This window comes from Phyllostomus hastatus, unplaced genomic scaffold (assembly GCF_019186645.2).
Source record: "Phyllostomus hastatus isolate PE091 unplaced genomic scaffold, TTU_PhHast_1.1 phas_contig_196, whole genome shotgun sequence".
Lineage (NCBI taxonomy): Eukaryota > Metazoa > Chordata > Mammalia > Chiroptera > Phyllostomidae > Phyllostomus > Phyllostomus hastatus.
Genome location: NW_025333709.1, coordinates 1022951 through 1050286, shown reverse-complemented (window position 1 = coordinate 1050286; position 27336 = coordinate 1022951). Strand labels below are relative to the sequence as shown.

Sequence of the window (27336 nt, the reverse complement as noted above, 5' to 3'; positions counted from 1 at the left end):
CAAGTTCAGTCATGCCCTCTCTCATGGTTGACTTTAAAGATTTTACTCATGTTTAGAGCGGGGGAGGGACAAAGAGAGAAAGAGAAACACTGATGCGTGAGAGCAACGTGGACGGGTTGCCTCTCAGACGCCCCCCATCAGGGACTGAACCCGTAACCCCGGCACGTGCCCAGACCAGGAATTGAACCGGGGACCATGCAGCCGGCAGGACAATGCCCAGCCAAGCGGCCCCAGGCAGGGCCTTTGTGGATTTTAGTAACAGGAGTCTTCCCTCTTTCATTCTCAGTTTGGCTAAAGGTTTGTCAAGGTTGTTGATCTTAAAAAAACTTGTCCTTAATTTTCTCTAAGATAGTTTTTCCTCCTCAGTCTCATTTACCCCTGTTTTAGTCTCTATTATTGTTTTCTTTCCTGCCAGTGCTGGATCCGGTTTGTTCTTCTTCTTCCGGCTCCTTCGGGCACTCCGTCAGGAAACGGATTTGGTCTGCCCCACTGCACACACCTACAGCTGCGGACCCCCAGCACGGACTCCTCGCATCCCACACGTTTTGGGGCATCCTCCTTTCCTTCCTTCTCAAGGTATTCTCTAATTTCCTTTGTGGTGTCTTCCTTCATCTACTGGTTTAAAAGTGTGTTCATTTCCACATATGTTTTGACTTTTCCTGAATGTTCAGACCCTTAAAACCCCATCATGCCCACCAGCCATGTGAGCAAAACTGCACAGAGAGAGCCACGCGCAGGGCCCTCTGCTGGCTGTCGACAGCGAGCACGCCCGGCCGAAGGGGCGGACTCGCCGAAGCAGGTCCCTCTGAGCACTGCGCGGCGAGGAAGACGATGAGGACGTCACACGACGTGAGCGCGCGTCACGAACATTCAGCCACGGAAGCCGCCCCTCTCCAAAATATACCCGTTCAGTGATCCTACCCATTTAACGCTCAAAGAACAGCCTAAATGAAATCATGTCATTCAGGCTGTGTGTTAAACTCTAATTAAACTCTATTTAGAGCAGAAGGAGTGATTTCTGCAGAAGTCAGAGTGGAGGTCACCTGGAGGGGGAGGCAGCGCATGCGGGCGGGAGGGAGGAGGAGGGGGCTCCCGAGGCGCTGGCAGCGTTGTTTCCGTCACAGCCGGGGGTCTCAGGCAGGGGTCTCAGGGCTCCGCGTGCTGCGGTGACTCGCTGGGGTGTGCCCCTGAGATAACCGAGTGAGCTGTGTGTGTGTGTGTGTGTGTGTGTGCGCGCGCCGTACTCCCCGGTGTAGAAGGTAAGTAAACAATTACGCTGGCTTTGTGTTGGCCACAACCTTCACAGAAGCAAAGGCAAGAATTTCCTGGAGGAACCCACCTTCCACCCAGGTCTCCAAGCATCTTCAGGGAGCGCACCACGTTACACGGGCTCACAGTAAGGGGGACGAAGTCCCTACAACACCCGGAGAAGGAAGTCGTCGTGAGCGAGAGCCGCCAGCAGTGAAGAAAGACATCAGAAATGGACCACAGACGCTGGATGCTGGACGTCACAGATACGGGATATAAAAGGGACACGCTTCTACCAGAACTGATGAAAAGGGAAGGCATAAGTCAACTGATAAAAAGATGCTGCCGAGACGAACTCTAGCTTATGAACTATTTCATACCAAAGACTTGCAGTGAGAGGAAAGGTACTCATTCCCAGAAACTGTAACTTAACAAAACTGAGTTTAAGGAAGGCAAATAGTTCTCATTTTCTAAAAAAATCCAATCGGTCTTTTAAAATCTTTTTTTTTTAAATATTTTTATTTCATTCATTCATTCATTTTAAAATATTTTATTTATTTATTTTTAGAGAGGGAAGGGAGAGAGAAACATCAATGTGCGGTTGCTGGGGGCCGTGGCCTGTAACCCAGGCATGTGCCCTGACTGGGAATCGAACCCGCGATGCCTGGTCCGCAGCCCGCGCCCAATCCACTGAGCTACGCCAGCCAGGGCAAAATCTTTCTTAATGAAAACAGCAGCTCAGAGATTTTGTCGCTGAGTTCTGCTCAGGTTACATTAGAGGAACAAACAATGTGGAGTCCGAGGTACAGAGGGAGAGAAGACCCCTTAGGGTCAGTGAGGGAACCAGCCTCCCTTTGAAACCAAAACCTGACAGTGTGAGGAAATGGTGTTAATCACTCACAAACACAGATTTTTAAGAAACCCTCAAGCAAATAATAGCAAAACAAAATAATCAATTTACAGACAGACAAAACATCACGAACAAGCTGGATTTATCCAAGAAATGCAAGGCTGCCACACACACACACAATCAAATAATGTAACACACTATTAACTGATCAAAGGGGGGACATCCTATGTCTCCAGAGGTAGAAAAAGAACTTATAAGGTTGAGCATCCATTTGTAGCAAAAATAGAAACAAGTTCCTACCAAGGAAGCTCCCGTGCTTGACGATCACGTAACAAGAACCGGCAGCAAACCTGTTTCTGGGTGAGAATGAGGAAGCATGCAGGCACCTGCCCACACCATCCCGCACACGCGTACCTTGGAGGCAACAGGAGTTCGGTGAGACAGAGAGAGAGGGGCACGGACTAGAGCAGAGGGCCGGATCGTTGCAGGTGGCGTGGTGGTGGCTGTGGAGCACAACAGAACCTGCGTTCTTTCCTTTCCCGGAGCCTTCTTCAACGTTCCCTCGCGTCAACGCTGACAACAGACGCCACACAGCAACAGCCCACATGCTCCCAGCGGAAGCTAGGTTCTCGTGAGAACGAGAATTGGTCACAAACACTCGATACACTATATGCAAAAACCAACATCCTTTTAAAAAAGTTTTTTTTTCTTAAATGTATTGGTTTTAGAGAAAGGAAAGGAGAGAGAAGCCACTGATTTGTGGTCCCACTTGCTGATGCCTTCACTTACAGGCCGCTTCCTGGGCACGCCCTGACCGGGGATCCCAGCCTTGGTGCATCGGGACGCCCCTCCCACCAACTGATCTTTCCAGCCAGGGCAAAACCCAGCTTTCTTTCTCTTTTTTTTTTTTAGATTTTATTTATTTATTTTTAGAGAAGGAAGGGAGGGAGATAGAGAGAAACATCAATGTGCAGTTGCTGGGGGCTGTGGCCCGCAACCCAGGCATGTACCCTGGCTGGGAATCGAACCTGCAACACTTTGGTTCGCAGCCCACGCTCAATCCACTGAGCTACGCAAAACCCAGCTTTCTTTATGGCAACAGCAAACACTTCAGTTAAGAAAGACACCATTTGTAAGTTAAAAATGTTCAAAAAAGGAACCCTAGAAAGGTCCTTCCTCGCCAGCCGTGGGGGCCCCAGTCAGTGCCAGCCGGTGGGTCCACAGCTCCCGGTCTCTCCTGGACGGGCCCAGGACGGAGGCGCCCCTGGCCCCGGGCTCTAGAGCCAGGGCTAAGGGTGCCCAGGAAGCTGTCTGGTCAACGAGGGCCCCCCACCGGGGGGCCTCGTGGCACCTGTCCCCTCCTTTCCCCGTACGACCCTTCGGACCCGGAGCACAGCTCGGCAGGGCTCCCTGCTCTCTCGGACCACCCCCCAGTGAAGAGCTCGCACCCCGGGCAGCCGGGGGGCTGGGCTTCCCGCTGCCGGCCAGAGCCGGCCCGGTCCCAGCAGCGTGTCAGACGTTCCCCAGGCACGGAACTGCATCTGGTCGCCGACCATCTCCCACGGAGCCCCAGGGTGAGCTCTGCCCTCACCCAGCCCCCGGCCCGAGGCAGTCACGCTCACCCTGCTCTGCACACCACCCCCTCCTGGGCACCACACCCACGTGGGGGACAGTCCCTCTGTCTGGGGGCCGGCGTGGGCTGCACCGCACCGCACCGCACTGCGCCGCACCGGTGCAGTCGAGCGGCAGTCCGGGGCCGGGCTGTGGTTCCGCCCCAGGCCGCTCAGGAACGGCCTGCCGGCTTCTGGGTGGGTACAAGCACGGGAGGCAAACGGCCATCACTGCCCTTGGGCAAAAGGGGGAGGGAAATGACCCCAAACAGCAGACGAGTGCACAGAAATGCTGTGTGGTTCAAATTACTGGTTTATTTCCATCTGTACCACTAGCAGAGGATCCGAAACAGACTGACGTCATGGATCAAATTTAAACGTAACAAAGAAAGAGTCGTAGTATGTACACTGAGGAGGTGGAGGAGGAGGGTTTTTCATAGCAACTTTTCCTATTTTGCAGTTTCTGAATAGCAGAAACACGTGTCTTTCCCCCAATTTAATGCACTATGCAGAAATACAACTTTCATGATCAACTGTCCTTGAACGTAAAACGAGAGATTTTGGCCGCGCGGGCATCCTGGCTCCTGAAGTCTGGGTGTTGTCAGAACGTAACCGGAGCGCCCCCACGAAGCCCAGGAAGGAGGTGGTGGTGGAGGGCGGGCGCCCGGCACGGGACACCGGACACGCAGGCCCCGCCCGGCCGCTCCTCGCACGCCCACCCACTGCCTGGAGGTGAGCCCCCCGGCTCCACTGTCAGAGTGAAGGATGGGCTCTCCGCAGAGGAGGGGCGCCCCTGCAGCCCTGCGTAAAGTGAACTGTGCCGGCCCGCTCCCCCGGGGGGAGCCCGGAGACCGTCAGCGCCGCCGCGCCCGAGGGCCGGCCTCCTCAGGAAGGTGCTGCGCCAAGGCCGCCGAGGGGCTCGCGGCCTGAGGAGGGTGCGGAGGTGGAGGCAGGCCGGCACCAGGGCCCCCGCCGTCCTCCCCAAACTCGGGGCGGCGCAGCCCCCGGAGGGGCCGAGGCTCTCCCGCGCCGTCGGAGGCGAGCAGAGGGGTGCTGGCTGGGCCCCGGGGAGGGGAGCCGCCGACCCAAACCTGCGGAGCAGTCAGAAGCCCGAGGGGTCAAAGCCCGGTCGGCCAGAGGGGCGAATTCTGGAATGAACGTGGGCAGCGAGACGGCCAAGGCAGGCCCGGCCGGGCCCCTGGGCCGGGCCCTCTGACACCAGGGGCGGCTGCAGCGGGGGCGACAGCGCGGCCGTGGGCTGATAAGGCCACAAACACTGCCCCCGCCTCCCAGTGTCCGTGCTCGAGGAGACGCTGGGCAGCGGGAGCTGAGGACCAGAGGGCACGTGGCAAACAGAGGGTGGATTTTATCAGAGAAGTGTGTTCGCTGGGCCACAGGCCGGGCCCGTTGGCCTTGCAGGGCCCATGCCGGGTGGAGAAGTCCGGGCCCGGTCGGTTCCTGAGAGCAGGCGGCGGCAGGGCGGGGTGGGGCAGGCACTGGGCCGCAGGCACCGTGGACCCCGGGACCCAGACAGCACTGCCCTCCCAGGCTGTGGGTGGGCGGCATTATTGCACATTTCTTCCGTAGGGTCAGGGGCGGCCCTGCAGGGGCTCTCGGTACGCACAAGTCCCCGTGTGTCACTGCTAAGGTGTCAGCAGAGTCACGGTCACTCGACTCTTGGGAAGAAGGAAGTCCCGCGGTTGGTGCTGCCGGGACTGCGTCTGGCTTGGTCACTGTGTTGGGTGGACGCCTGGGAGGAGGTAGCGAGCCCGCGAGAGCCGCGTGGACCTGCTCGCGCGCTGGCCGGGGCCAGCCCCTTGAGGACACCTGCGCCAGGAGGGGCCGGGCAACCTGCCAGGCAGGGGAAGCGTCTTGGCGAATGTGCACGTTCCAGGAAGAGGCTCGGACCCTGGTTCTCCCCTCCCAGGCACACGGGGGCCGGGTCCCCGGGGAGCAGAGAGACGCAGACCCCGCTCCCCGGCCCCGAGCCGGAGGTAACGAGAGGCTCTCGGAGGGCTGGGGACAAAGAAGCAGTCTACGTGTCAGGCGCTGGGTGGGAGATGGTCTTTGTGAGCGCGGGAGACTGGGGGCAGACGCCCCACGGAGGGCCGCAGGGCCGCCCCGCGGCCGTCGCCGTCTGTCCCCTCTCCCGGCAGCCCCCAGCGCCTCATATGTAAATGGGGTGGTAGCGTTTGTGGCTCATCTTCTTCCTGCAGGTCGGGCAGGTGTTGGCGTTCTTGAGGGAGTCTCGGAGGCACTGGCTGCAGAAGACGTGGCCGCACTCCGTGGAAACAATGACACGTCCGTTCTGCACAATCTAGGGAACAGCAAAAGCAGCAGCCCTGGAGCGTGCCCATCCTAGAGGTGCCGAGGGACAGCCTGCAGGGCCGAGGGTTCCTGGCAGCGGCAGCCCCAGGGGCCCGGCCACCTGACCCGCCAGGCCCAGAGGGGCCACGGCTGCTGGGCGGGCGCACGGGGGGACAGTGCTGCAGGGCTCCGGCCACCCAGAACATGGGGCGCTCTGCCTTCCCACAGAGGCAGGGCACGCCCCGCGCCAGCCGGGGCGGGACTGGGGAGGAAGCGCCAGGCCCCACCTAACGAGAGGGGCCCCCCTCATCCATCCGCCCCACAGGGCAGGAAGGTCACCCTGGGCCGCTCACCTCTGAGTACCCGTCCATGCAGATGGGGCAGCTGATCGTGCCAGAGGGCCTGCAACACACGGTCCCGTCAGCGCGCAGCACATGCAGACGCCCGTCGGCGCCCACGAGGGGCCGCCGCCTGCGCAGCTGGTCCCCTCCGAGAGCCTCCCCCGAACCTGCCTTGGCCCGGGGTCTCGGGGCTCACAGGAAGGCCGGCCACCCCACAGGGCTCAGCGGGGCCGTGAGAGCCGGGGGACACTAGAACGTGCAGACGCCCGAGTCGCCGCGTCCGCCCCACCCCAGCCTCTGCCCCCAGCACCCCCAGCACCCCCAGTGACGACAGCTGAGCCCCGCTCCGAGCCAGCCCCACCTGCACCAGCCCCACCTGCACCTCTCGGAGAGAGGTTTCAACAAGCCCTCCCAGGGCCCAGGCTCCCAGCACTGGCTGAAGGCCGGGGGCATCTAACCCCCTGCCCCACTCCCCAGGAAACGGAGGAGGAGGCGGCTCCCTGGAGAGGCAGCCGGCCCATGGCGAGGGCGGGGGCTGCAGAGTGGCGGGGGCCGCAGGGCGGCGGGCGCAGAGGCACCTGAGTCCCGGAGAGGCCTCCTCCCTGGTGCTCCTGGGGGCGTGTGTGGTCACGTACACGTCTCTGTCCCTGGGCAGCTCCTCGTCGTCGCTGCTCACCACACAGCTGTCGGCCTGGTCCGGGCGCGGCCGCCTGGCAGTCCTCCGCGGCCGCCTCCTTTCTGAGACGCGCGTCTGAGCTCAGGACAGGGGGCCTCCCTGGCCCACCACCCCCACCGCCGTCCTTCCTGCCGCAGGCAGGCCAGTCCCAGACCGCGGAGAGATTGGCCGCCATGCCCAGAGACCCCCGCCCGGCCCCACCCCGGAGGTCCTGCCCAGCCCCGAAGAGGCTCCCCACCCCGTCTCGCCAGGAGAAGTCCGTCCCTGAGGAGAGCAGGTGCCCGAGCCGCGGGCCTGCAGCCCGTGCCAGGAGCGCACTTCCTCCCGGGGCACGGGACCGGCCGGCGGGCCTGACCACCGCAGCACCACGGGCGTCCTCCCGCCCAGCCTTCTCGCATCCTACCGCACGCCAGCTGTCCGTCCAAACCCACGAAGGAGGGAGACCACTCACCGTCGACGATCTTTAAAAAGGAGAAGACAGAATCAGTCTGGTGCACAAGGTGCCGCGTCTTTGGACACAGAAACGACGCGACACTCACTTCACGCGCAAGACCCCCAGGGAGCCGAGGGGGCTGCCGCCACGTGACCAGGCGAGTCCCTCCACCCTCCAGTGTCCTCTGCTCAGGATGGAGCCCCCAGTGCCTCCCACCCACCGTGCTGCTGGGAGGAGCGAGGGAGACAAGGCCAGACCCCAGGGCGGCATAGGGCAGCAGGCACCCGGAGCCCAGGACCAGCTCCACAGCCGCCCACAACAGGAACCCGACTCCCCGGGGCTCCTGCCGAGGACACGGCGCCGACCGGGTGGAGGGACCCCAACTGGGTGGAGGGCACCGTGCCCAGGAGGCAGTGGGAGCAGCCAGCCCCCAGGAGCAGCCCCCAGGAGCAGGCACGCAGGGCTGGCTCAGGGTGGCCCGCAGCAGGACCGAGGTGGGCGCAGCTCTGTGCCCTGGAGGCCCACAGAACTCCCACCCAGATCTGTTCTGCTGCTGTGGTTCCAACCAGGTCACAGCTCTCCCGAGTTCGCAGCCTTGTGTCCTCGGGACCCGCTGCTGACACGGTCCCAGCAGGTCGTGGGCCTGGTGCCTCGGGAGAGCCTGCTGCCCTCTCCTCGGCTGACCCGGGCCAGCAGCCTCCACGCTGGGCCAAGGCCGAGACAACCGGGGTCACTCCCCCGCCTTTTCACAGGAAGCGCCTGCTGCCACGGATGACACCCGATTCTGCTTCAGAACGACGCGAGTGGGCTCGGGGGAACCCCGAAGGGCACAACCGGCGGGCCCAGGAAGCAGCAGCAGGAAGCCCCACGCGGGGTGACCGAAGGCGCCCGTTCCTAGGAAGCTGCCGAGTGTGACAATGAAACTGGGGGACAGCCAACCTCCGCACTGGGGCCACGTTTACTAGGAGACAAGCGTGGGTGGGTAGAGGCACCGTCCATGCGAGGCCTGGGAGTCGGACTGACCGAGCAGGGCCAGGTGGGAGCACAGAGAAGGGGGGGGGTGCCACCGGCTCCTGCAGCGTGCGGGGACTGGTCCCCACAGACCCGGCGCACGCTGGAGCTCCACACGCAGGGGCCGGAGAGCCCCCTCCCCCAGGTGACGGGCTGTCCCCACCTTTAACAGGGCGGCTCGGAGGAGAGAGCAGCAAGGAGCAAGCGCCCTGGCCGTGCCACACCGTCCCCACACCCATCGGCAGCGCTGGGACCACAGCGCTCTGGGGCGCCCTGCTCGGGGCCGCGGCCCCGGGGCATCAGGCACGTGCACTGCAGGCGAGAGCGTGTCAGCAAGTAGGGGCGGCACAGACTCGCAGCCTCCCTGCCGGCTGGGAGGGTATGAGACACCAATGCCAAAGCAGACGACAGCCACTGAGCAGCCCCTGCCTGGGCCGCAGAGTCAGAAGGGCATCGGGCTGGCCCAGAGCCCCCCCTCCTGGCTGGGGCCCAACCCAGGCCAGAGCGATCGGTCAGACGGGAAGGCGCCCAGTGCTGCAGCTGCAGCTACTCCTGACACACTGGCCCCAGGCCGGCCCCCTTAGGGCTCTGACGTGCAGGGGAGCCTCCCAGCGCCTGCCAGCGCTGACACGTGCAGCACCGGCTGCCATACAGCGGGGAGGGTGAGCCTTTCTCCCACAGACGCCTGGCTTTCCGGGGGCCCCTGGGGATGCAGCAGGAGCCACTGGGGACCCCGGCACCTGATGACCCCCGACATTTCTGAGGGTGCTCCCCCAGCCAGAGCACAGAGAGCCGCTCGCTTTAGGTGACCCAGCAGTCACACAGCCCACAATGACAGACACCAAACACCGACAGCTCACGGCCGCCCCGAGGCCCCACCAGGAGAGCAGCCTGTCAGGACACGCTCTGCGGAGCCCGAGCCTGCTGCTTCCCCGACCCTTGACCTCGAGCTGGGCTGGCGGGTTCCTGCGTGCCCGCAGCGGTTGGAGGCCGCCTGCCAAGCACAATCGGGAGGGAACGCCTTCCCGTTTGCGTGGTTGGGGCCCTCGCTCTTTGGTGAGGCACCTGAGGGACTGCTAAATTTTTTTGTACGTATTGTATGTAGAACTTTAAAAAAAGTAGCGGAGTAAGTCGAACTAGAACAAAGCATCCCCTTTGTCTTCTTAACAGCGAGGCTTTTTCCTATTCATTTTCCCGTTTGGTTTTCGTCGTCGTCCCGCTGCTTGGGGACTTGTGAGTGCGTCTGAGCTTGAGCCTGCCGCCTGCCCCGTGCCCAGGGGCTCACCTTCCCTCTCTGTGGCACACACACACACACACACACACACACACAGAGGTCTTCGGTCTTAGCAGGGTCGAGTGCTGGTCTGTCGGAGGAGAATCTCGTACTTCGGGAAAAACACGTTCCTGCGCCCTCCAAGTTCACTGTTTTGCCTCTCGCCCCCCGGCCTGTGACCCACCGGAGCTGGCTTCTGTGTGCAGCTTGGGGGGGCGGTCCCTGAGACGGCCTCAGGGAGTCGACGCCCCCTGGGGTGGTTGGGTGAGTCCCCTTCGAGCTGTCCCCAGGTCCGAGCTTGGTTGGGCTGCTGTTGAAGCATGAACGGCCTTTCAGCAGTTGCTTTCTCGTCCGAGTGACGCTGGAGACTTCTCGGCTCGCCCCAGGCCTGAAGGAGCCCGGGCACAGTCCCCCCGTGCACACTGCTGAGGCCTCCGCTGCAGGGTGTGCGTTCCCCGGTCGTCCCCTCCCGGTCCCCCGGGGGGACTCAGGTTCCTCTGGGGGGCAGGTGTTGACCTCGGAGCCTCCCGTCTGGCGGCGACTTCCCCCCTTGCGCCTGTCGGCCTGGGGACCCCGTCAGCTCGGCACCGCAGACACGTCGTCGTGGTTACGTGGCGCTGGATCCGTTTCCTGGTGTTTGGGCCGTGTCCTCTCGCCCCCGTCTTTGTGAGTGAGACAGTGGGTCTGTGGTTTTCCTCTGGTGCACGTCCTCTAGAGTTGTGGTGTCTTTATAAAGTGAGGTGGGCTCCCCCTTTTCCCCGTTCTCCGGAAGATTCTGTTCCTTTACCTGTGACCCAGTACCGTTTTCTTGACACCCGTTTACTTTAAAATGTCGCGTCTGTTGTTTTCAGTGGGAAGGTCACAGGAAGTACTAGACTGCCACTGCTTGGAACTGTCTCGTGGGTCTCCACCCTCTGCTTTCTGGCCCGTGTCCCCGGCACGTGCCGTGTGCCCGCGTCTGCGCCAGCTGGCCTGGTGCAGGGTGGGAAGAGACCGGTTCCTCTTAGGAAATGGGGCTGTTGGCAGGGAGAGCATCGGTCATGGTATTTGCTTGGACGGTTTCCCCTCAGTGAACTCCAGAACGTTGTTGGTGGCGGTCAGTTTGGCGTTCCTGGACCCTCAGCTGTCTCTGCGAGGTGTTCCAGTAGGCGTGGGCCGCGCTGTGTCCACGCCCCACCTGCCCACTCGCTTATGTGACCGTGAAGGGGCCTGCGTGACCGCAGCGCCCACAGGCCGGGACGGAGCCCGTCTCTGTCTAGGAGCGGTGGCAGGAGAGGTGAAGGGGAGCACCCGGTGACCACGAAAGCGAGCGAGCGAGCCCGCATCGTCACGGCCAAAGAGGGAAGGGCTCGTGGTGTCACGGCGGTGAGATCCTCCAGCCGCGGCGTGAGCACACGCTGGTGCAGCCTCTTCGGAAAACAGGCCTGACTCCCGCCAAGAGCAAAAGGCACGCACAAAAGGCAGCCCGGAGCGCTCTCCCTTCTGCTGGTCACCGTGCGGCGATCCTCCCTCGGGGGCACGGAGACACAGTCCGGCCACGTTTTGGGAGCCACCCTGGCTCTGGGGTGCGGGGTGCGGGGTCCAGCAGTGGAACCCGCCATCTCTCTCTCGCGCGGGGCCCGGGGCCCAGCACTCCAGGCCTTGGAGAAAGGAGGAACTTGGTGCCACCTGAAGTGTTAGCAAGGAGGCTGCAGGTTTCAGCCAGGGTGCCAAATTCCATGACCCTTCCAGGACCCCTGGGCGCCACAGGGACCGGCAGCCATGCTGTGTGACATGTGGGCCACAGAACACCGACCAGGCCCGGACAGGGACCACTGCCATCCACGCCCACTCCAACTCATCTCCAGAAGTCCCAGCCCGTCTCCAGGTAACTGCCGCCCCTCTGTAGGGCCAGCGACCCGAGCCCCCGTCCCAGCTGCAGGGGCAGCTGGACAGCTCGGAGCTTTCAGACCCGGCCAGAGTCTCGCCCTGTAAGCCCCCAACCACGTGCGCTCTGTCCCGGAAGGCGCTGGAGGGCCACCGGGAGAGGCAGGCCGCCCGAGGACGCGGGTCCGTGGGCCGGCAGCCCCCACCCGCAGGGGCCAGCCCAGTCTCCCCTCTCATGCCGCAGTCCCTGCCCGAGTCCAGACCCGGCACCACGGGAAGGGGCCCCGCAGCCTCCGGGGCGGTCTCTCCAGGCGCCGGCAGTGCTGAGCCAGCACCCTGTTCTCCCGCGTGGAGGAGAGAGCCGGGTTCCCGGGCACCAGCCCAGGGCCAGGCACTCGAGGCCAGTGCCCCCGTGAGTGCCCACGACACCCAGCCGACCCGGATGGCAGGCCTCCGCTCCACAAACGGGAAGAGCCTGCGTCCCTCGCTGGGGTCACACAGCGGGCACAGGGCGTAGAGTTAGGCACTGAAGAAAGAAGAACCCCAGAGCTTGCCCCCAGGGCCTCTGCGCCCGCTGGGAACAGGTCAGGGGCACACAGGCAGCAAACCCAGGGCAGGCGACTTCCCTGAACCGTCCTCTGTCGTGGGCGTGCCACTGAGTGCAAACCTCCACTGTGAGCACGGCCTTCAGGGCCCGGTGCTGGCCAGGGGCCCCGTCAAGAGGAGCCAACCACCCCCGGCTCAGGGGGCCGCCTGAGCCACTCCCCCCAGCCCGCTGCCCGGCTCACGGCTTACCACGACGGAGTCGCTGTGCGTCAGGTCAACGACCACGGGCTCCAGAGACTCACAGGTGAGGTCCACTATCTCGTCTCCAGCTTCAAAACAAAGCATTCCGGCACATGTCAGGAGAGAGCGAGCACGCCGACTTCACTAGCAAGGTGACGAGAGCCCGACTTCCGGCCCGACCCCCGAGGGGCAGAGTGCCGAAGGCTCCAGGACCAACCCCTTTCTGGGCGACAGCCAGGGACACCCTTCCAAGTGCTGCTGAGTGGCAGCCCGTGGTTGGACAGGCGCACCGCTGGGGAAGGGGGGCCTGTGCACACGCACACCCCCACCCCATGGCCCTGCACTGCCACGCGGGGAGGCCCCCGTGTCCGCACCCGCTCCTCCACGGGGGGCGGGGCAGGGACCGACGTGGAAGGCGGCGAGCATGCTCGGCTCGGGGCCCTTCTCCTTGGGGTGGGCGGGCCCAAAACCTCTGCTCCCCGCAACAGGGAAGCCGGGAGTGGCCACTTGCCTAGAGACCTCGAGGCATGCTCTGCTCAGCACCCCACGCGCTATGTTCTGGTGCAGAACAGACCAGCGGGCTGGGCCCGGCCTGCAGCTGCGGTGAGCGCTTGGGTCCACTGCAGTGTCCCCGCGAGCACAGGGCGGGGGGGAGGAGCGTGTGCCCAACAGCTCCTGGACCCACTTAGGACCCACGTGAAGGGCGGAACAGTTCCAGTTCCACACGCCCACAGGACACTCACACCCCTGTTCTTCTGTCACTGTCAACACCAGAGAACGGGAGGGTAGACTGTTCAGAAACAGTATCTGCTGAATATCTGGGGGAAGTGACTTGTAACGTGTTTAACATATTCAGAAAGCTCTATTTTCATATATTAGAAGTCACAGGAATAAAAACCACACCATGTGAAAAAAGTCTGATGTGATTTACATAAAATGACCTAGTTCTTCTCAGAAGCATGGCCCACATGCTGACGTCCCATCATTTCCAGAACCTTCCTCTTTCTGGCTCTGGACTCTTACAAACAAAACCGAGACTCTCACGGGCCGCTGGCGCCCGCAGCCCCGTGCCTCCCCAGGCTTGAGCTCCGAGCCCCCTGGGAGACGCGGGGAGCAGCCCCACCCTGGCCTCTCCTGGGGAGGGCGGGACACATAGGCCTGGGCGTCAGCTGTGGGGCGGGCAGCAGGCCAGGGTCCCCGCCGCTGGGTGTTCTGGGACTCGTGGTTTGGGGTGAGAAGAGGCCGGAGACAGTGCTGAGAACCTCACTCTTCAAAGGCCCCACCAAATGTTGCTTCTTGTTGAAGTCAGCTTTCAGGCAACATGGCTACAAAACAATCTTGCTACATGCAGAGCCAAGAGACTCCACTCAGGCCACTTGCCACTTCCCAGAGCAGCCAGCGGGGACAAGTCTCCTGGCCTCTGCCTGCCCCAAACCCCCTCCAACACAGGCAGCTCTGGCCACACATTCGCCTTCTTGGGCGATCTTCTGTCTTAATGAAAAAGAGGGAAGCCGAGTTCTCTACGAGGCCACACAAACTGGAGGTATGCTTTCAAATGGTGGAGTGGGCCCGGGCAGTCCCCCCTGCCCCGGAGGCCGAGTGAGCGGCCCGCCAGCGAGCACCGGCTCAGACTCGTGGACGTCCTGGAGCGACAAAGCGGCAGCTCTGCTCCAGGGAGAGGTAAGTGGTGACACAGGCGAGACTGCGCCTGTGTGGGTCGTGGAAGGGCACCGATCCAGAGCGTTTACTAGGCTGCTCAGTAAGGCCAAGGGCCAGGCGGGCATGTCCTGGGGGGTCCGTGAGCCACAGGGAGAAATCTGGACTTCATCCTCAGGGCACTGGGCAACAGTGGGGGGCAAGCAGGGCAGAGACAGGGTCAGCTCAGAAAACGAGGAGAACCACTCCCACCACGTGTAGAGAATGGGCGGAAGGGACAGGGCTGGAGGCAGGGTGACAGGGCAGGGGGTTGGGCAGTCACCTGGGTAAGATGGAAAAGGAGGAAGGAAAAGCAGAGACGCTGAGTCAGACAGGCACTGGGCACCCCGTGCAGCCTGCGTCACTGCCTCGACCCGCAGCAGCCCTCTGACAGCTCCGCGGCAGGCGGGGCCGTGTCTGGATCCAGATGAGAGGCCGGGCACGGGACCGCAGGCAGCACTGTCAGGTGCCCAGCGGCTCCGGCAGCGCGGCCTCGCCCGCCCACCCCTCACCACCGCCGCGTCCCCGGCAACCTTACCGCTCTCCACGAGCTCTATGGGCTCCGCTTCCAGAGTCGTCTCCAGGGTGGAGGCTGCTTCCCGAGCTCGCTTCTGGGCTGGTCTGGAACTGGAAACCCCTCCTCGGCGCTTCCTCTGGGGCCCCGGAGCCAACCGAGGAAACGCGCGTCAGTCCCGAGCGACCAGGCTCAGCGGGGCTGCGAGCAGGGCGGCCCCGAGAAAGGGCCCACGCACCGGGGGAGCAGGCCCAGGGCAGGCCCTCCCAACACGGCAGGCTCCAGGCACTGCGTGTTGGGCGGTAAATCGTCCAAAACACACAGGGAACATAAATTCTCAAGAGGAAAACTCGCTCATCAACCCATCGGGCTGGCACAAACGCACAACACCCCCCCCCCAGAGGCCTCTGGCCCAGCTCAGGATTTGGCGGAACCCCTGTGTGACCCCAGGGACAGGCCTCCCTCCCAGAACTTGTCTGGCCTCTCTCTGTCTCTGGCGCACAGACCTCCAGTCTCCCCAGTTTCTACCCACCGTGGAAAGCAGGCCTTCCTCGGGGGAATCTGGCCTCTGACCTCCCAGGGCACACCAAGTGGGGTTCAGCCCTGATGAACACCCCCGACCCAACTCAGGGAACCAGAGTTTTCTCGGCCTGTCCCTTCAGGCAACCTTCCCTGGAGCTCAGGGGGCCCCGTGACGCCGGGGCCGCAGCAGAGCAGAGCTGCCTCTGCGGTCCGAGAAACCTCGCGACCGCCCGCACAGCAACAAGCCAGGCCTGGTCTCCGGGGGCCGGAGACCTCTCCCTGAGGACCCTCCGCGCTGCGCTCACCCTGGACGCAGAACGGCACGGGGCGGAGAGGGCAGAAAACGAGCGACACCAGAGCCCCAGCGCCCACGCACATCGGCAACCGCTCTGGGGCCCGGGGCCCCCAGGCCTCCACCGCCGCCCCCCCTCAGGGCACCGCCCAGACACTGGGCCAGTCGGCGCGCCCGTGCCTCCGACTCCCGGGAGGTCCCCAACTGGGGTGCTTGAAAGCACCTTAAGGTGCCGTGCGGAATCAGGTAGTCACTTAGCCTCGAGAACAAACTCCTGGGCTGACACAACTCACCGTACTCATGGTGCTCTTTGGCTGCAGCCTACCGAGAAGGAAGCGACCTGAGCCAAGGTTTGCAGGGACGTGGAACGTTCCACCGCTCACGGCCACTGCCCGCTCATCCTCTGGCCAGCAGAGGCATCTGGGGCCACGCAGACTTCTCCGCACCGTCAAGTTCTGAAAAACAAGGACGTCGAGTTGATGAACCTGCCACCTGCACCTTTAACCATGTTCTGTTCCCCTGGTCACCAGCAGGGGGCACTGTGCGCCGTGTCCTTAACCTCGCGTTCCCCTTGGGAAGCAAGAACTCCCGTAGAATGCAGGGCACGCATGGATCTCAAAGCTGTGGCTCTGTCCCACGCTGGCTGTGGAAACCAGGACAGCTGCTGGGAACAGACGAGAGAACCAGACTGCCACGTGTGACCACATCCACTCCGCGCAATGGGGAGGAACAGAGCGTCCCTGGCTCTGCCCAAGGCGCCACTGTCCTCCTCTGGACAAACGGACTGAAAGCAGAGGAGACAAGGGCCACCCACCGATTCACCCTGCGTGCACAGCTGAGTGGGAAGAACCAGGAGCGTGGCTGGGGTGGCCGAGCAGGAGGTTCCGGGAAGGGCAGAGGAAGAAGGTGCTAGGCCGCTGCAGAGGGAGGGGCCCTGGCTTCACCGGGAGGAGGCAGCGGACCTCGGCCCATTCAGTGTCAGGGAGGCAGCGGACGAGGGCGCAAACTAGGAGGCAGCTGTGCGGTGGCCCAGCCCCAGGCGCCAGTGGTCTGGACCAGGACTCTGGTTCTCAAACTCGGGCTGGCCCCCGGATCCTCTGGAGGAGCTTCCGACTGGCCAGGCCTGGGGTGGGCTCGCGACCGTGCGTGTCTAGTGAACTCCCAGGCAATGCTGACAGTGCTGCCTCAGGGGCCGCCGCCCCAGCGGACTGCGCACCGCGGGCACCCCAACCCTACCGCCCCCCCATCTTTCTGAAGCACACAGCTGAGCACAGCGGCCCCCGTCGGGCCCCCGTCAAGCCCTCACTCCCAAGCACAGACCATGGAGACGAGCGGGCCTCGCTGTCCGGCGTCTCTGAACTCTCCCCGTGACCCCGGGCACCGACCCTCCCTGTGCCTTGCTTCCTCCCGGCCGCAGGACTGGCTGACGACAGGGCCAGCCGGAGCAGGTGGGGCAGGGCGCACGTGGTCAAGGCCGTGGACTGGCTCTGCCGCTGCCTCGGCCAGCACCGCCCGCCGCACAGCCCTACCCGGTGGGCTGCGAGCCCCCCACCTCGCTCCCTTACCTGCACGGCCCCTGCCCTGACGACACAGCAGCGAGTGAACCTGGCCGCCAGCCCCGGCGTCCTGCCGGCGGACGCGGGCCACCTGCGGAAGCAGCGCGGGCGAGGGGAGGCCGGGGCAGGGCTGCCCCCGCGGAGCAGGGCGGCGGACTCAGCCCCACCGGGCCCACATCAGGCCTGCGGTTGCCTCCAGGGGGCCCGAGCGCACCCCCAGCCTCCCCGGCGCTTCCTCAGTGCCATCTCCCCGCCCTCCACAGCCTCCCGCGCCAGAGGCCCCGAGGCCAGCCGCCCACCGCGGGCAGCTGGAAGGCTGGCCCTGCGTAGGGGCTGGGTCAAGGGACAGGCCGACCTCAGCAGTCATACGGGCTCCGGGGTCCTGCCAGGCGCACAGGCCGCACTTCCTGACCCCGTCGCTCGCCACCCCCCCCTCACCAGAGGAGGGGGAGGTCCCGTGTGGCCACCGTCCCCCACACGGGAGCCGAGGATGACCAGGGAAAGGGACTTGCCCAAAGCCCACAGCTGGTGCACGTCACAGCCCGGGCTCAGAACAGGGCGCCCGCACCAGACCCAGAGTCCCCACGCACCAGGGCTGGGCTGGGGGGGTGGGCGGGGGCAGAGGGCAGACGGGTCCGAAGGCGGCTGGAAGGCTCCGGAGACAGGCGGGGTGGGAGCAGAGACCGTGGAGCACGTGCAGTTAGGAGAGTCACGCAGAGAGAGGAGCATACGAAGAGAATGGAAACTCGGAAACGGAGCCTGAACAACCGTGGATACAGCAAGACAGGAGCAAGTGTCTCAAGAAGGAAGGAAGCGGGTGGGGCCCTGGCTGGTGTGGCTCAGTGGAGTGAGTGCTGGTCTGCGGACTGGAAGTTCGCTGGTTCGGTTCCTGGTCAGGGCACATGCCTGGGCTGTGGGCCAGGTCGCCGGTTGGGGGCATGCGAGAGGCAACTGATTCATGTGTCTCTCCCTCTGTCTCCCTCCCTTCCCCCCTCTAAAAATAAATAAATTAAACTGAAAAAGCGCACAGGTGGGCTGCAGGCCAGGATGAGGCCACCGAGCGGCCTCAGGAAGATGGTCACTGGCACCCAGGCAGTAGAGGCTCAGTACTGAGGGCCGAGCAGGGCTGCCTGGAGAAGTGGCCCGGAAAACGCCGCCCCAAGTGAGGGGCTTCTTCAGGAAACAAAGCAGGTGGGCGGGGCACACAGAGGGCAGAAGACGCCCCAGACACGGCCCTGTGTGGTGGGCGCAAGAACCCAGGGCGGGCTCTGCCCCTAACCCGCACGCCCGTGGGCCTTACACAGAGAGGCCTCCTGCAGACACCCGGGGGCCGTGTCACCGGCGTGCTCCGGGGGCCGGTGGCAGGTGGAGCCCGTGCGGGCTGGAGGTGGTGGCGGAGTCTGGAGGGCACAGAGGCCCCCGGATGGCAGGCGGCGTGAGGGAGGCTGGTGCTTGCTGTGTTTGTTCAGATTTCACAGCCCACCCCACCATCCCGCTGTGGTTACAGGGGCCTGCAGAGCGCAACACGCGTGCTCACGTGCTGCACGGGGTGTGGCGGTGGCCATGTGTGCATCGCAGACCTCACGGGTGGAAGCGCCCCGGGCAGGAGAAAGCCGGCCAGGTGAGACGAGGGGACTCTGTCCCAGCATCCCACAGCACTGCTGTCTGGGGGCCCCAACCCAGGGGCACACGGAGCCCTCACACCACGCCAGGGCGGCCGAGACCACTACCACCACCCTCACGACCCGAGGGCTCACCCCCCACACAGGTCCCCAGGGGAACACAACGCTGACTCACAGGTGCTCCCGGCACGCTCTCCTGCAGGGAGCTGGTGTGTGGACACGCAGGCCCTCGAGCCTGGCCACAACCCCAGGGGAGGTCCCGGGCTCTGGCCGGGGCGGCCTTGTTATGCTGGCGTGATGCCAGCAGGGAAGAGCCTAAGTCCCCCAGCACCCCTCCAGGAAAATGCCCACTTGTGGGTGACTGACCAGGCACTGCCTAGCTCACGCCCCCCTTTCTAACCATAAACTCAGAACCATCCCCGTGTTATTTTAAGTACTCCCATAAATGGAATTTCAACATTACAGTTACAGAACACACGTCACAAGCAAGACCTCTGAAGGCCTGTGTTGTTGCGCAGTGCTCGAACACCTCTGGCAACGGACCAGGGCCCAGCACCCCGGCAGTGACTTTCATCTCGAAGCTTCCTGAATGGGACTTCATGTCACGGTCACATCAACAACCGGGCCTTCGCACTCGGGAAACGCAGGAGCCCCTGCTGTGGTACCCGAAGGAGGGCGTGGCAGCGGGCCGCACCACGCAGCCGGCAGTCTGAGCCCGGCAGCCGCCACACGCACCAGACCTCGGCGCCTCCGCTCTGCCGCCTCCAATGTCAGAAACACCCTCACCCTGCAGCCGTCCCGCGGGACCCAGGGTGGTCCCGAGCAGCCCGGGGGCAGCCACCAGCTGACGAAGTCGACGCCCCCACACAGGCCCCTGCTGTGGGTCAGGCACTGCTCCAGAAACAGGGTGGGGCCCAGCCGGCACTCGCCAAGCACGAACCGCACGTGGAAGGACAACCAGTCAGTCAAGCAGTGACTCTGCGCCGTGCCCGAGGGCCGAGCGCCCGAGCACAGCGCACCTTCAGCCCCGGGGAGAACCGCAGCCCACGTTCCGGCCCTTCTCCCCGCGTCCACCCCGAAGCAGGCTCGGCAGCCCGGCCCGCTGCCCGCCCCTCGGCTGCTGCAGGGACCTGGTGGGGCAGAAGGCAGCACTCTGCGCTTGCAGGGGCGGCCGCGGGCCGCTCACCGTTCACCCTGTGGCCCCCAGGGAGCTACCAGCAGCCCCCGGCACTGTCCCGGAGGCTCCCAGGCACAGGACCGCCAGGGGCTGCCTCCCCCGCACCGGAGACAGAGAGCAGCTGCCCAGCCCCACACCCAGGGGGCCACCCTCCTGCCTGAGGCTCAGGCCTCGAGCCTCGGGCGTCTAGAATGAAAATGAATGCCAGCTCTCCGAAAACCTATGGGAAAAATCAGTGCGGGTAAAAACACTCTTCAGCCTTAAAAAGAAATTTTGACACACACTTCAACACAGATGAATCTCTTAGACATCATGCTTAGTGAAATCAGACACAAAAGGACAAATATTGCATAACTCCTCTCACCTACGGGAACCATCCAATCCAGAGACAGACAGGGGAGGGTGACTGCCAGGGGCTGGGGGCGGGGCTGCGTCTGGGGAGGGCACAGGCGGGCTGGGGCGGGGGTGGGATAAGAAGGCCCAGCAGGTGACCGGCAGGGCATGCACCTCCCGCCACTGTGTCCCAGAGGTGGTCCACACGGCCTCTGTGATGCGCTGTTTTACCACAACCGCGAAACCGAAAATAAACTCCACCCAACACTGCTCTTCTAGACATTTTAAACAGACGGGTTCTGCCGAATATTTGGAAATGCTCTGCAGTGGGCACAGCCCCAGAAACACCTGGAAAGTGCCGCCTGTGTCCTGGCCCCGGCCCCAGCCGGCCCGGCTCCCCTGCCCCTGAAGCAGCTGCTCTCACACGTGCCTCTGCAGCCGCACACGTGGGCTGACGGAGAACCCCCCCCCCCCGCATGGCGAGCAGGCCTGTGTGTGGATGAAGCCCCACAGCCTGGGGAGGCACCTCAGTGCCCGACAGCCTCGCAGCATCTGTCGCTGTGGGGGAGGGCTGTCACACGGGCACCGCGGGAGAACACCAAACCCAGCCCCTCCTGGCAAGGTGGTAGCCTGCTACCTGGCCCTCCCTCCTGCTGCTCTGGGCAGCGGGGACGGTTCTCTGGGTCACCAGAGGTCCAGCTGGGTGGCTTCTCCACCTCTCTGACCCCCAACTTTTAGCTTCCTCTCAGCCATGGTGGCCTGGGAATTGGTGGGCTGGTGACACAAATAAGGCAATCCCTGGGGGCCAGGAGCAAGGGTGAGGGAATGGAACCCTGAAGGCCCTCCCCCAGAGGCTGCAGTGATGCCGAAGACCAAGGGGGCAAAGCAAGGTCAAGTGTGGAGGCCCCCGGCAGCCCCCACCCTGCCCCAGGGTCAAGACCCCATGAAACTCCAAGGGGGCAGCAGGCACCCAGCCTGAGTGGCCGTGGCCGGGTGCCATGCCTGCAGGAGGGAAAGCCAGCTGGGCGGCTGAACTGCTTCTACAGAGTCGAGAAACTGGGCCAGGCCGGGTGGGGTGAGGTGGAGGGAGTCTAGAACCACTACAAACAGCCCAGGCGCAACAAGCCTGAGGCGGGGATGGGAGGTGGGTGACAGGTGGGAAGCTTACAAATGAGATGCTTTGATCTATGCCTCTAAGCAGGAAGCAGCTAAGTTTAAAGCCCCACGGGGGAACCCCTCATTAGCATGGGGGGACTGGTCTTTCCCTTCCATTCCCAGGCAGACGCACCACAGGCTGGCCGGTGAACAGGTGCCAGCCATGGAAGGGCCACCAAACACCACAGTCTACGGGCACTCATCTAGGCAGGGGGACCCCCACGGGGGCGGGGGCAGCAGCAGAGGCGCTAGTCCTTGTGCTCCTCGGCTTCCACCACGCCAACTCTAAGGCCGGGGTGCTCTCCCGCAACCAGAAAAGGCAGACTGGGGCGCCAGGGAGAACTTCACGCAGGCCCAGGGAAGCTCAAGGCGTCACCAGGCCCCCCGAGTCCCAAGAGTACTGCGAACGTCCCCGCATGATCACACCCATGGCTTCCAATCGTGCAGCCAACCTCCCCTTCCTCTCCTTTCCGGCCTCATCTGCAGTTACAGACGTACATGTTGTAAAAAGCACCAACCAGTACCAAAAACCCACAAGGCTTATGGGGAAAAATGGAATTACGGCCCAACACTCAACAACTCTGCCGGTGACACACACGGGTTAAATGGTCAGGAAAGGCACGGCACCACAATAACCACGGCGCTTTCCCAGCGGCCCTCGTGAGTGAGCGCACCACTGGCAAGCAGGTGAAGCATGACGCCAGGTGTGCAGGGGCGTGGCCCAGAGCACACAACCAATCGAGGTGGCTGGTGGGCGTTTGAGGTGTGGACAGTGCAAGGAGCACGTGGTTTGGCCCAGCGGAGAGCTCAGTTTTGTGTTCACCTAGTACTGGGCTGGCCGAAAAGTCCGTTTAGTTTTTTCCATAAAATAAAAGACAAGCTTTTCACTTTCACCAGTAATTTTACTGATCTGGATATTTTGCGTATGTCGGCTATCTCCCACTATTGGCTTCTAACGGGGGGAGGCCGGGGTGCTGCTGCTGAACATCTTCCAATGCCCAGACAGCCCCACAGCAAAGGGTTATTTGACCAAAATGTCAACAGCACCAAGAAACTTCGCAAACCACTTGTGACACATCCAATCAGTCGCAGCACGTTCTCCACACCCTGCACAAATCTTTTTTTTTGCATTTCAGTTTTTACCTTTTTTTAAAAAAAAGATTTTATTTATTTTTAGAGAGAGGGGAAGGGGTGGAGAGAAACATCAGTGTGTGGTTGCCTCTCACATGCCCCCCTCTGGGGACCTGGCCCGCAACCCAGACATGTGCCCTGAGTGAGAATCGAACCAGCAACCCTTTGGTTCACAGGCCAGTGCTCAATCCACTGCGCCACACCAGCAAGGGCAGTTTTTACCTTTCTTGAAATAAGAAAGCCTAATACGGTAAAAACGTTGGGTATTTTCTTCCACCTGCAGTATTAAAACGGCTGCACAAAGACCCACCCGTTTCAGTAACTCCTGAAGTGCACAGTGACGTGACAGCCGTCACAATGCCGTCTGAAAAGACTGTTTCGAACGACGTTAAAGGCTGAGTGCTACCAGAGCCATCTCACGGGGAAAACCCAAGCGAACTTCTTGGCCGTCCCGTACACGACGTCAGGCACACAGACTGGGTCCCCGTTCCCACCGCTCTGACCCGCCAGGCCCCGGGGCCGCACCCATCCCAACAAGCACGGGAAGCTGCACCGACCGCTCGACTCCGGGCACCCCGATGGCACGCCCCCCACTCCATCCAGGCTTTCCCGACACAGCACCCCTGCCAGCTGCCAGGCCCCCCACCCCACCCCACCCCACCCCACGCTGGGGAGCTCCTGCCCACCCTCCAAGGCTGGCCTCCAAGCGCCACTGGCCCTGACTTAACCGCTTCTCCTGCTTCACTCAGTACGACAGACAGGGCTTGAGGTCAAACAGTTTTCCCAGCATTCCCTACTCTTAGCACAGCCCTCGGCACAGACAGGTCAGCAAAACAATGTTTCCCAATGAAATTAAACTACCAAGCTCATTAGAAGAGATGGCTCAGTGTTTTCGGGGGGCGGGGGGATGGAGGCTTATACTCCAAGTACAAACAGTCACCACAGGGACAGAAAGGGAGACCCAGACAGACGGTCATCATGGATGGGGTGGGGGTAGAGAACTTCTCCACAAGGCGGTTAAGCATCAAACAAGGTGCCGGAAGAGTTTAACTTCTGCAGCAGAACTGCAGGAGCCGGCCGAAATGAGAGGCCAGGTGCCCTGCAGACGGAGAAGTGTCCGCGCCCCGGGACCCCCATCCTGGCTGGGCGGGGGCTCCTCGGGAGCAGCAGGCTCCAGCAACACCGTGCAGTGGCTGGAACCTGGGTTTCGTGAGGATTCCTGTAGTCACACCTCCCCTGGACAGATGTCACTTCAGAAGAAAAAGAAACAGAAACGAAACAGCACCCCCCTCCCCCATTTCAAGCGCTGTCTTCACTGCCTGGAGCTCCTGGAAACACCGGCTGACACTCTCCCACCGCCGGGAAACGCGAGCGCCCAGGCCCAGCAAAGGGAAGACAGCCGCCGGAGTGGGGGCCCAGAGGCCAGGTGGGCCAGTGTGTTAGCTGTGTGGCCGAGCGCAGCAGCCGGCGGACCTCCCGTGCTTCTGGACCGCTGGGCATGATGCCTGGCAGCCTGCCGGCAGGCTGCTGCTCTGTGGCCGAGGACCAAGGAACGCCGCGGACGCTGCTCACCAGCGATGCGCGAGATCACACCCAGACCCAGACCCAGACAACTGCATGCCCTTCCTGACACCACGGGGACCCGTGGGTACAGCCCCAAACCAGGGACGCGTGATCTGTTAGTAATGGCCGTTAGCAGACGTTCTTCCATTTTAACGTTGTGCACGTCAGGTACACCCGCACGTCAAAACTTACTTGCTGTCTGGAGGTACCCGCGTGGGTTCACCAGGGGACTGTGCGGTTTAGAAAGAATATTCCAGGAAGGAGCGCCCCGGTCCCAGTTTCTCTTGGGCTCAGCAGGCTACGGGCGACCCTCACTCTGGCACCTTTCCAGCTCCCCCCAACCTGTGGGACGTGGCTCTCCACGTCGTGCCGATTCCAGCCACCCCCGGAAACTCCGCTGGCAGAGGAAGTCCGGGCCCCAGGAAACGCAGCCTCCACGCCAACCCCTGGTCCCTCTGCACAGGGACTCCACCTGCGTGAGCACTGGGGCTCCGGGCCTCCCTCCTCAGAGCACGACCCCCAGCGCCTCGCTCTGAACTCCCCGAGTCCCGCCGGGCAGTCGCTGACGAGAAAGGACCGGTCAGAAGAGCATGCGAGGGCACACGTGTCCCGTCTCGGGGCGCCAGCCCTGCCGCGTCCTCCGAAGGCTCCGAACTTGGGGACCGGGACAGATGCAGCCAACTGTCTCACAGAGACGGCGGATGGAGCGACACTCAGGGCGCACCGGCCCCTCTCACCCGGCACGCAGACCAGCTGCCCTGGGCGCGGCCTCGCAGGACAGACCCCGCACCTTCTCCAGCGGGGGTCTGGGGCAGAGGCGCCGTTGGGCGCGGGCGTCGCCCACAGTCCTTCGGGGAAGAGCAGGTCGCCACCTGCCTGGCCCCGGCCACTCTTCCCTCGCCCAGCCTGCCCCGGGGCCACTGGCCTCGCCCCCTTCCCGCAGCCCAGTGACTCCTCTGCAGGACCCATCCAGCCTGTCACTTCCCTGCTCAGAAGTGTCAGTCTAGTGACGTCCCTTGTGGCCTTAAAATAAACTCCGAAGTCCTGCACCGGGACACTCACCAAAGACCTTCTGCGACCTGGTTCCCACTGACCCCCCCACAGCCTGGCAACCTGTGTTTCCGCCTCCCGCATCTCCTCCCGCCCCTCTGCCCTCACTGCCCGGCCCCCAGGGCCTGAGCCGGGCTTACTCTGTCCGTGGCTGCACCCTGAGCGGAAAGCTTGGCGCCAGGAGACCTCAAACATGTGCTGACTGGAACATGAAAGAATGTAATTCTTAAAGCGAGCAAAAAAAGAGAAAAAAAATGTCTTTGCATCAGAGTTGGGAGCTCAAATGCCTGCAACCCAATTTGCTACTCGAATGTTCCCGTTTCACCTCAGCCTCAAACATGAAACCAAAGCCAGTGCGCCTCCCCCGCCCCCATAACAAACAAAAAAGGAAGAAAAGTCCTGCGTTACCAGAGGTCCCCAAACGCCTCGTCACTGAGCTCCAAGGCCGGGTCCTGCAGGCTGCAGCCGGCCGTGCGACCTTGGGCGGCCCGAGCTGGCCCCGGGGCTGCAGGCGGCGACCCCGAGCCTGGCTCCGGGGGCTGGAAGGGCGCAGAGGCGGAACAAAGGTGTGCCCGGGGACGTCAGTGGGCACGATCAAGGAGAGCCTAACACCCACCCCACCCCACCCCACCAAGGGCCACCGCGGGCCCCAGCCCAGAGCGCTCCCCGCCCCTCGCCGGGCCCAAGGGGGAAGGCGGCGGTCCCCCCGCAGTCTCGGGTCTCCAGCCTCGGCGTTCGGGCGCTGATTAACCTTCAGGAACCGGTCTGCAGACGCGCAGGGGGCGGGCCTGCGCCGCGGCAATCACGGACCGCCAACGACCGGAAGCTGGGGATTTACCCAACTCGGGCCCTAGCCGGGCGCCCCCAGTGCGGGCCCCCGCCCCCTCCAAGCCCAGGGGAGGCGCGGGGGATCGGCCTGCGCACACAAAGGGGGCGGCGTCAGCGAGGAACAAAAACCCGGCCCGGGTCTCCCGCGAACGGCCCGACGCCCCTCTCCCTGGGCCGCCCCGCCCGACTCTCCGAGTGACCTTGCGGCCATCCCTTCCCCTCGCAGCCTCAGTTTCCCCGCTCCTGCTCCTGGGCGCGGCCGCCCGCGCAGCAGAGACGTACGGGGAGGCAGCCCCACTTTCGTCGCCCGCACCGAGCTGGGCTCGTGCAGCCGCGCGGACAGCGGGCGGATCAGCCGGCCCCGCGGTCCCGGGGAAGGCCCGGCCTGGCGTCAGGGCCCAAGCGGGGTCGCCCGCACCAAGGCGGCTCCCGGGCCGCAGCGCCCAGGCCTCTGCAGGCCGCGGACCCACCCGAACCCGGTATCTGCCGCCCGGGCCCGCTGCTCCCTCCCCGAGAAGCCTGGCTTTACTTGGGGCAGGTTTGGTCTGGCAGGAGCCGCAGCCGACGCGTCCGAATCAGGAAGCACCTTCGGAAGCTGCTGAGGAGAAGCACTCCAGCCAGACGCCGCCGCCTCAACAGCAGTCCACTTCCGCTCCGGAGGCCTCAGCTCCGCCTACCTGGCGTTTCCATTGGCTGCCTCCGCGCCTACTCCCGCGTTTTACTGGGTCGAGAGTGTATATTTTCAATTCTATTGGGTGAGACCACCGTCTATTACCACTTTGAACCGGCTTGTTCCGGCCTCACTTACTCTCGCGAGATTCATCTCTAATCACCTTGCGAGAGACGCGTCCGGCGCCTCTCGCTCGCCTGCAAGGCCTCTCGGGAGTTGTGGTCCGCGGAATAACGAGGCCGCCGGCCGTCGCGGAGCCGGATGTCGGTGCAGGCTAGCCGCTCCGCGGCGCGGACTCCCGCCCGCCCGGACCCTCTCCCGGCCTCAGTTTCTTTTAATGAGGCCCTTGTGAGCAATGTTCCCGGGGAAGCTGGGCCTGGACCCGCAGCTCCTCCAGGGCGCCCGCGCCCCCGCGACGTGCCGGGCCCTGGGCCAGCCCCTGTCCCCGGGGTCCTAGACCACCTGTCCCAGCTGGCGGTGGAGACAGGAGAGAAGCACCGACCGGCCCGTCTGCGGGAACCCGGGGGAAGCGCCTGCGGAGCTGGGATCTGAAAGGACTCGAAGAGCGTTCCGGAAGAGGGAGCCTGGGTGGGGAGAGATGGGCTGGCGCGTCCGGGAAAGCGAAGGCCGCCCGGTGTGCCGGGAGCACAGAGGTAGGGAGCCGTGGGGGCGGAGGAGGCGAGGCTCGGACCTCGGAGGTCAGGAACCTGGCCCAGGTGCCAGCTCGAGAGTCTGCATTATCCTCGGGGCCGAGGGTGTCAGGGAAGGGGGCACTGAACCCAAGGGGGTGGGAGCGCTCTCGCCCGGGCCTCCCGGAGGTCCCGCAG

General features: G+C 63.5%; 1 protein-coding gene across 2 annotated transcripts; it reads right to left on the bottom strand.

The window, feature by feature from the left end:
* Nucleotides 1–4001: 4001 nt before the first annotated feature.
* On the bottom strand, nt 4002–26490 carry RNF4 (ring finger protein 4). Of its 2 annotated transcripts, none has more exons than XM_045834553.1 (8): nt 26369–26490; nt 15718–15879; nt 14635–14749; nt 12411–12490; nt 7484–7493; nt 6935–7094; nt 6369–6417; nt 4002–6025 (listed from the first exon to the last, which is right to left on the bottom strand). In XM_045834553.1, exons 2-8 carry the CDS (start codon nt 15724–15726, stop codon nt 5876–5878), a joined length of 573 nt encoding a protein of 190 aa, XP_045690509.1. In that variant the 5' UTR covers nt 15727–15879; nt 26369–26490; the 3' UTR covers nt 4002–5875. The 2 variants fall into 2 exon arrangements, with proteins under 2 accessions (XP_045690509.1, XP_045690510.1); XM_045834554.1 differs by having other exon boundaries at nt 6992–7094.
* Nucleotides 26491–27336: the final 846 nt, after the last annotated feature.

Bases quoted from the DNA above. Each gene is read 5' to 3' on its own strand.
- RNF4 (XM_045834553.1), bottom strand. The intron at 12,491-14,634 runs GTAAGGTTGCCG...TTTGTTTTGAAG, and splicing joins CATAGAGCTCGTGGAGAGCG to CTGGAGACGAGATAGTGGAC. The intron at 6,418-6,934 runs GTGCCTCTGCGC...CGTGTGTTGCAG, and splicing joins GAGGCCTCTCCGGGACTCAG to GCCCTCTGGCACGATCAGCT.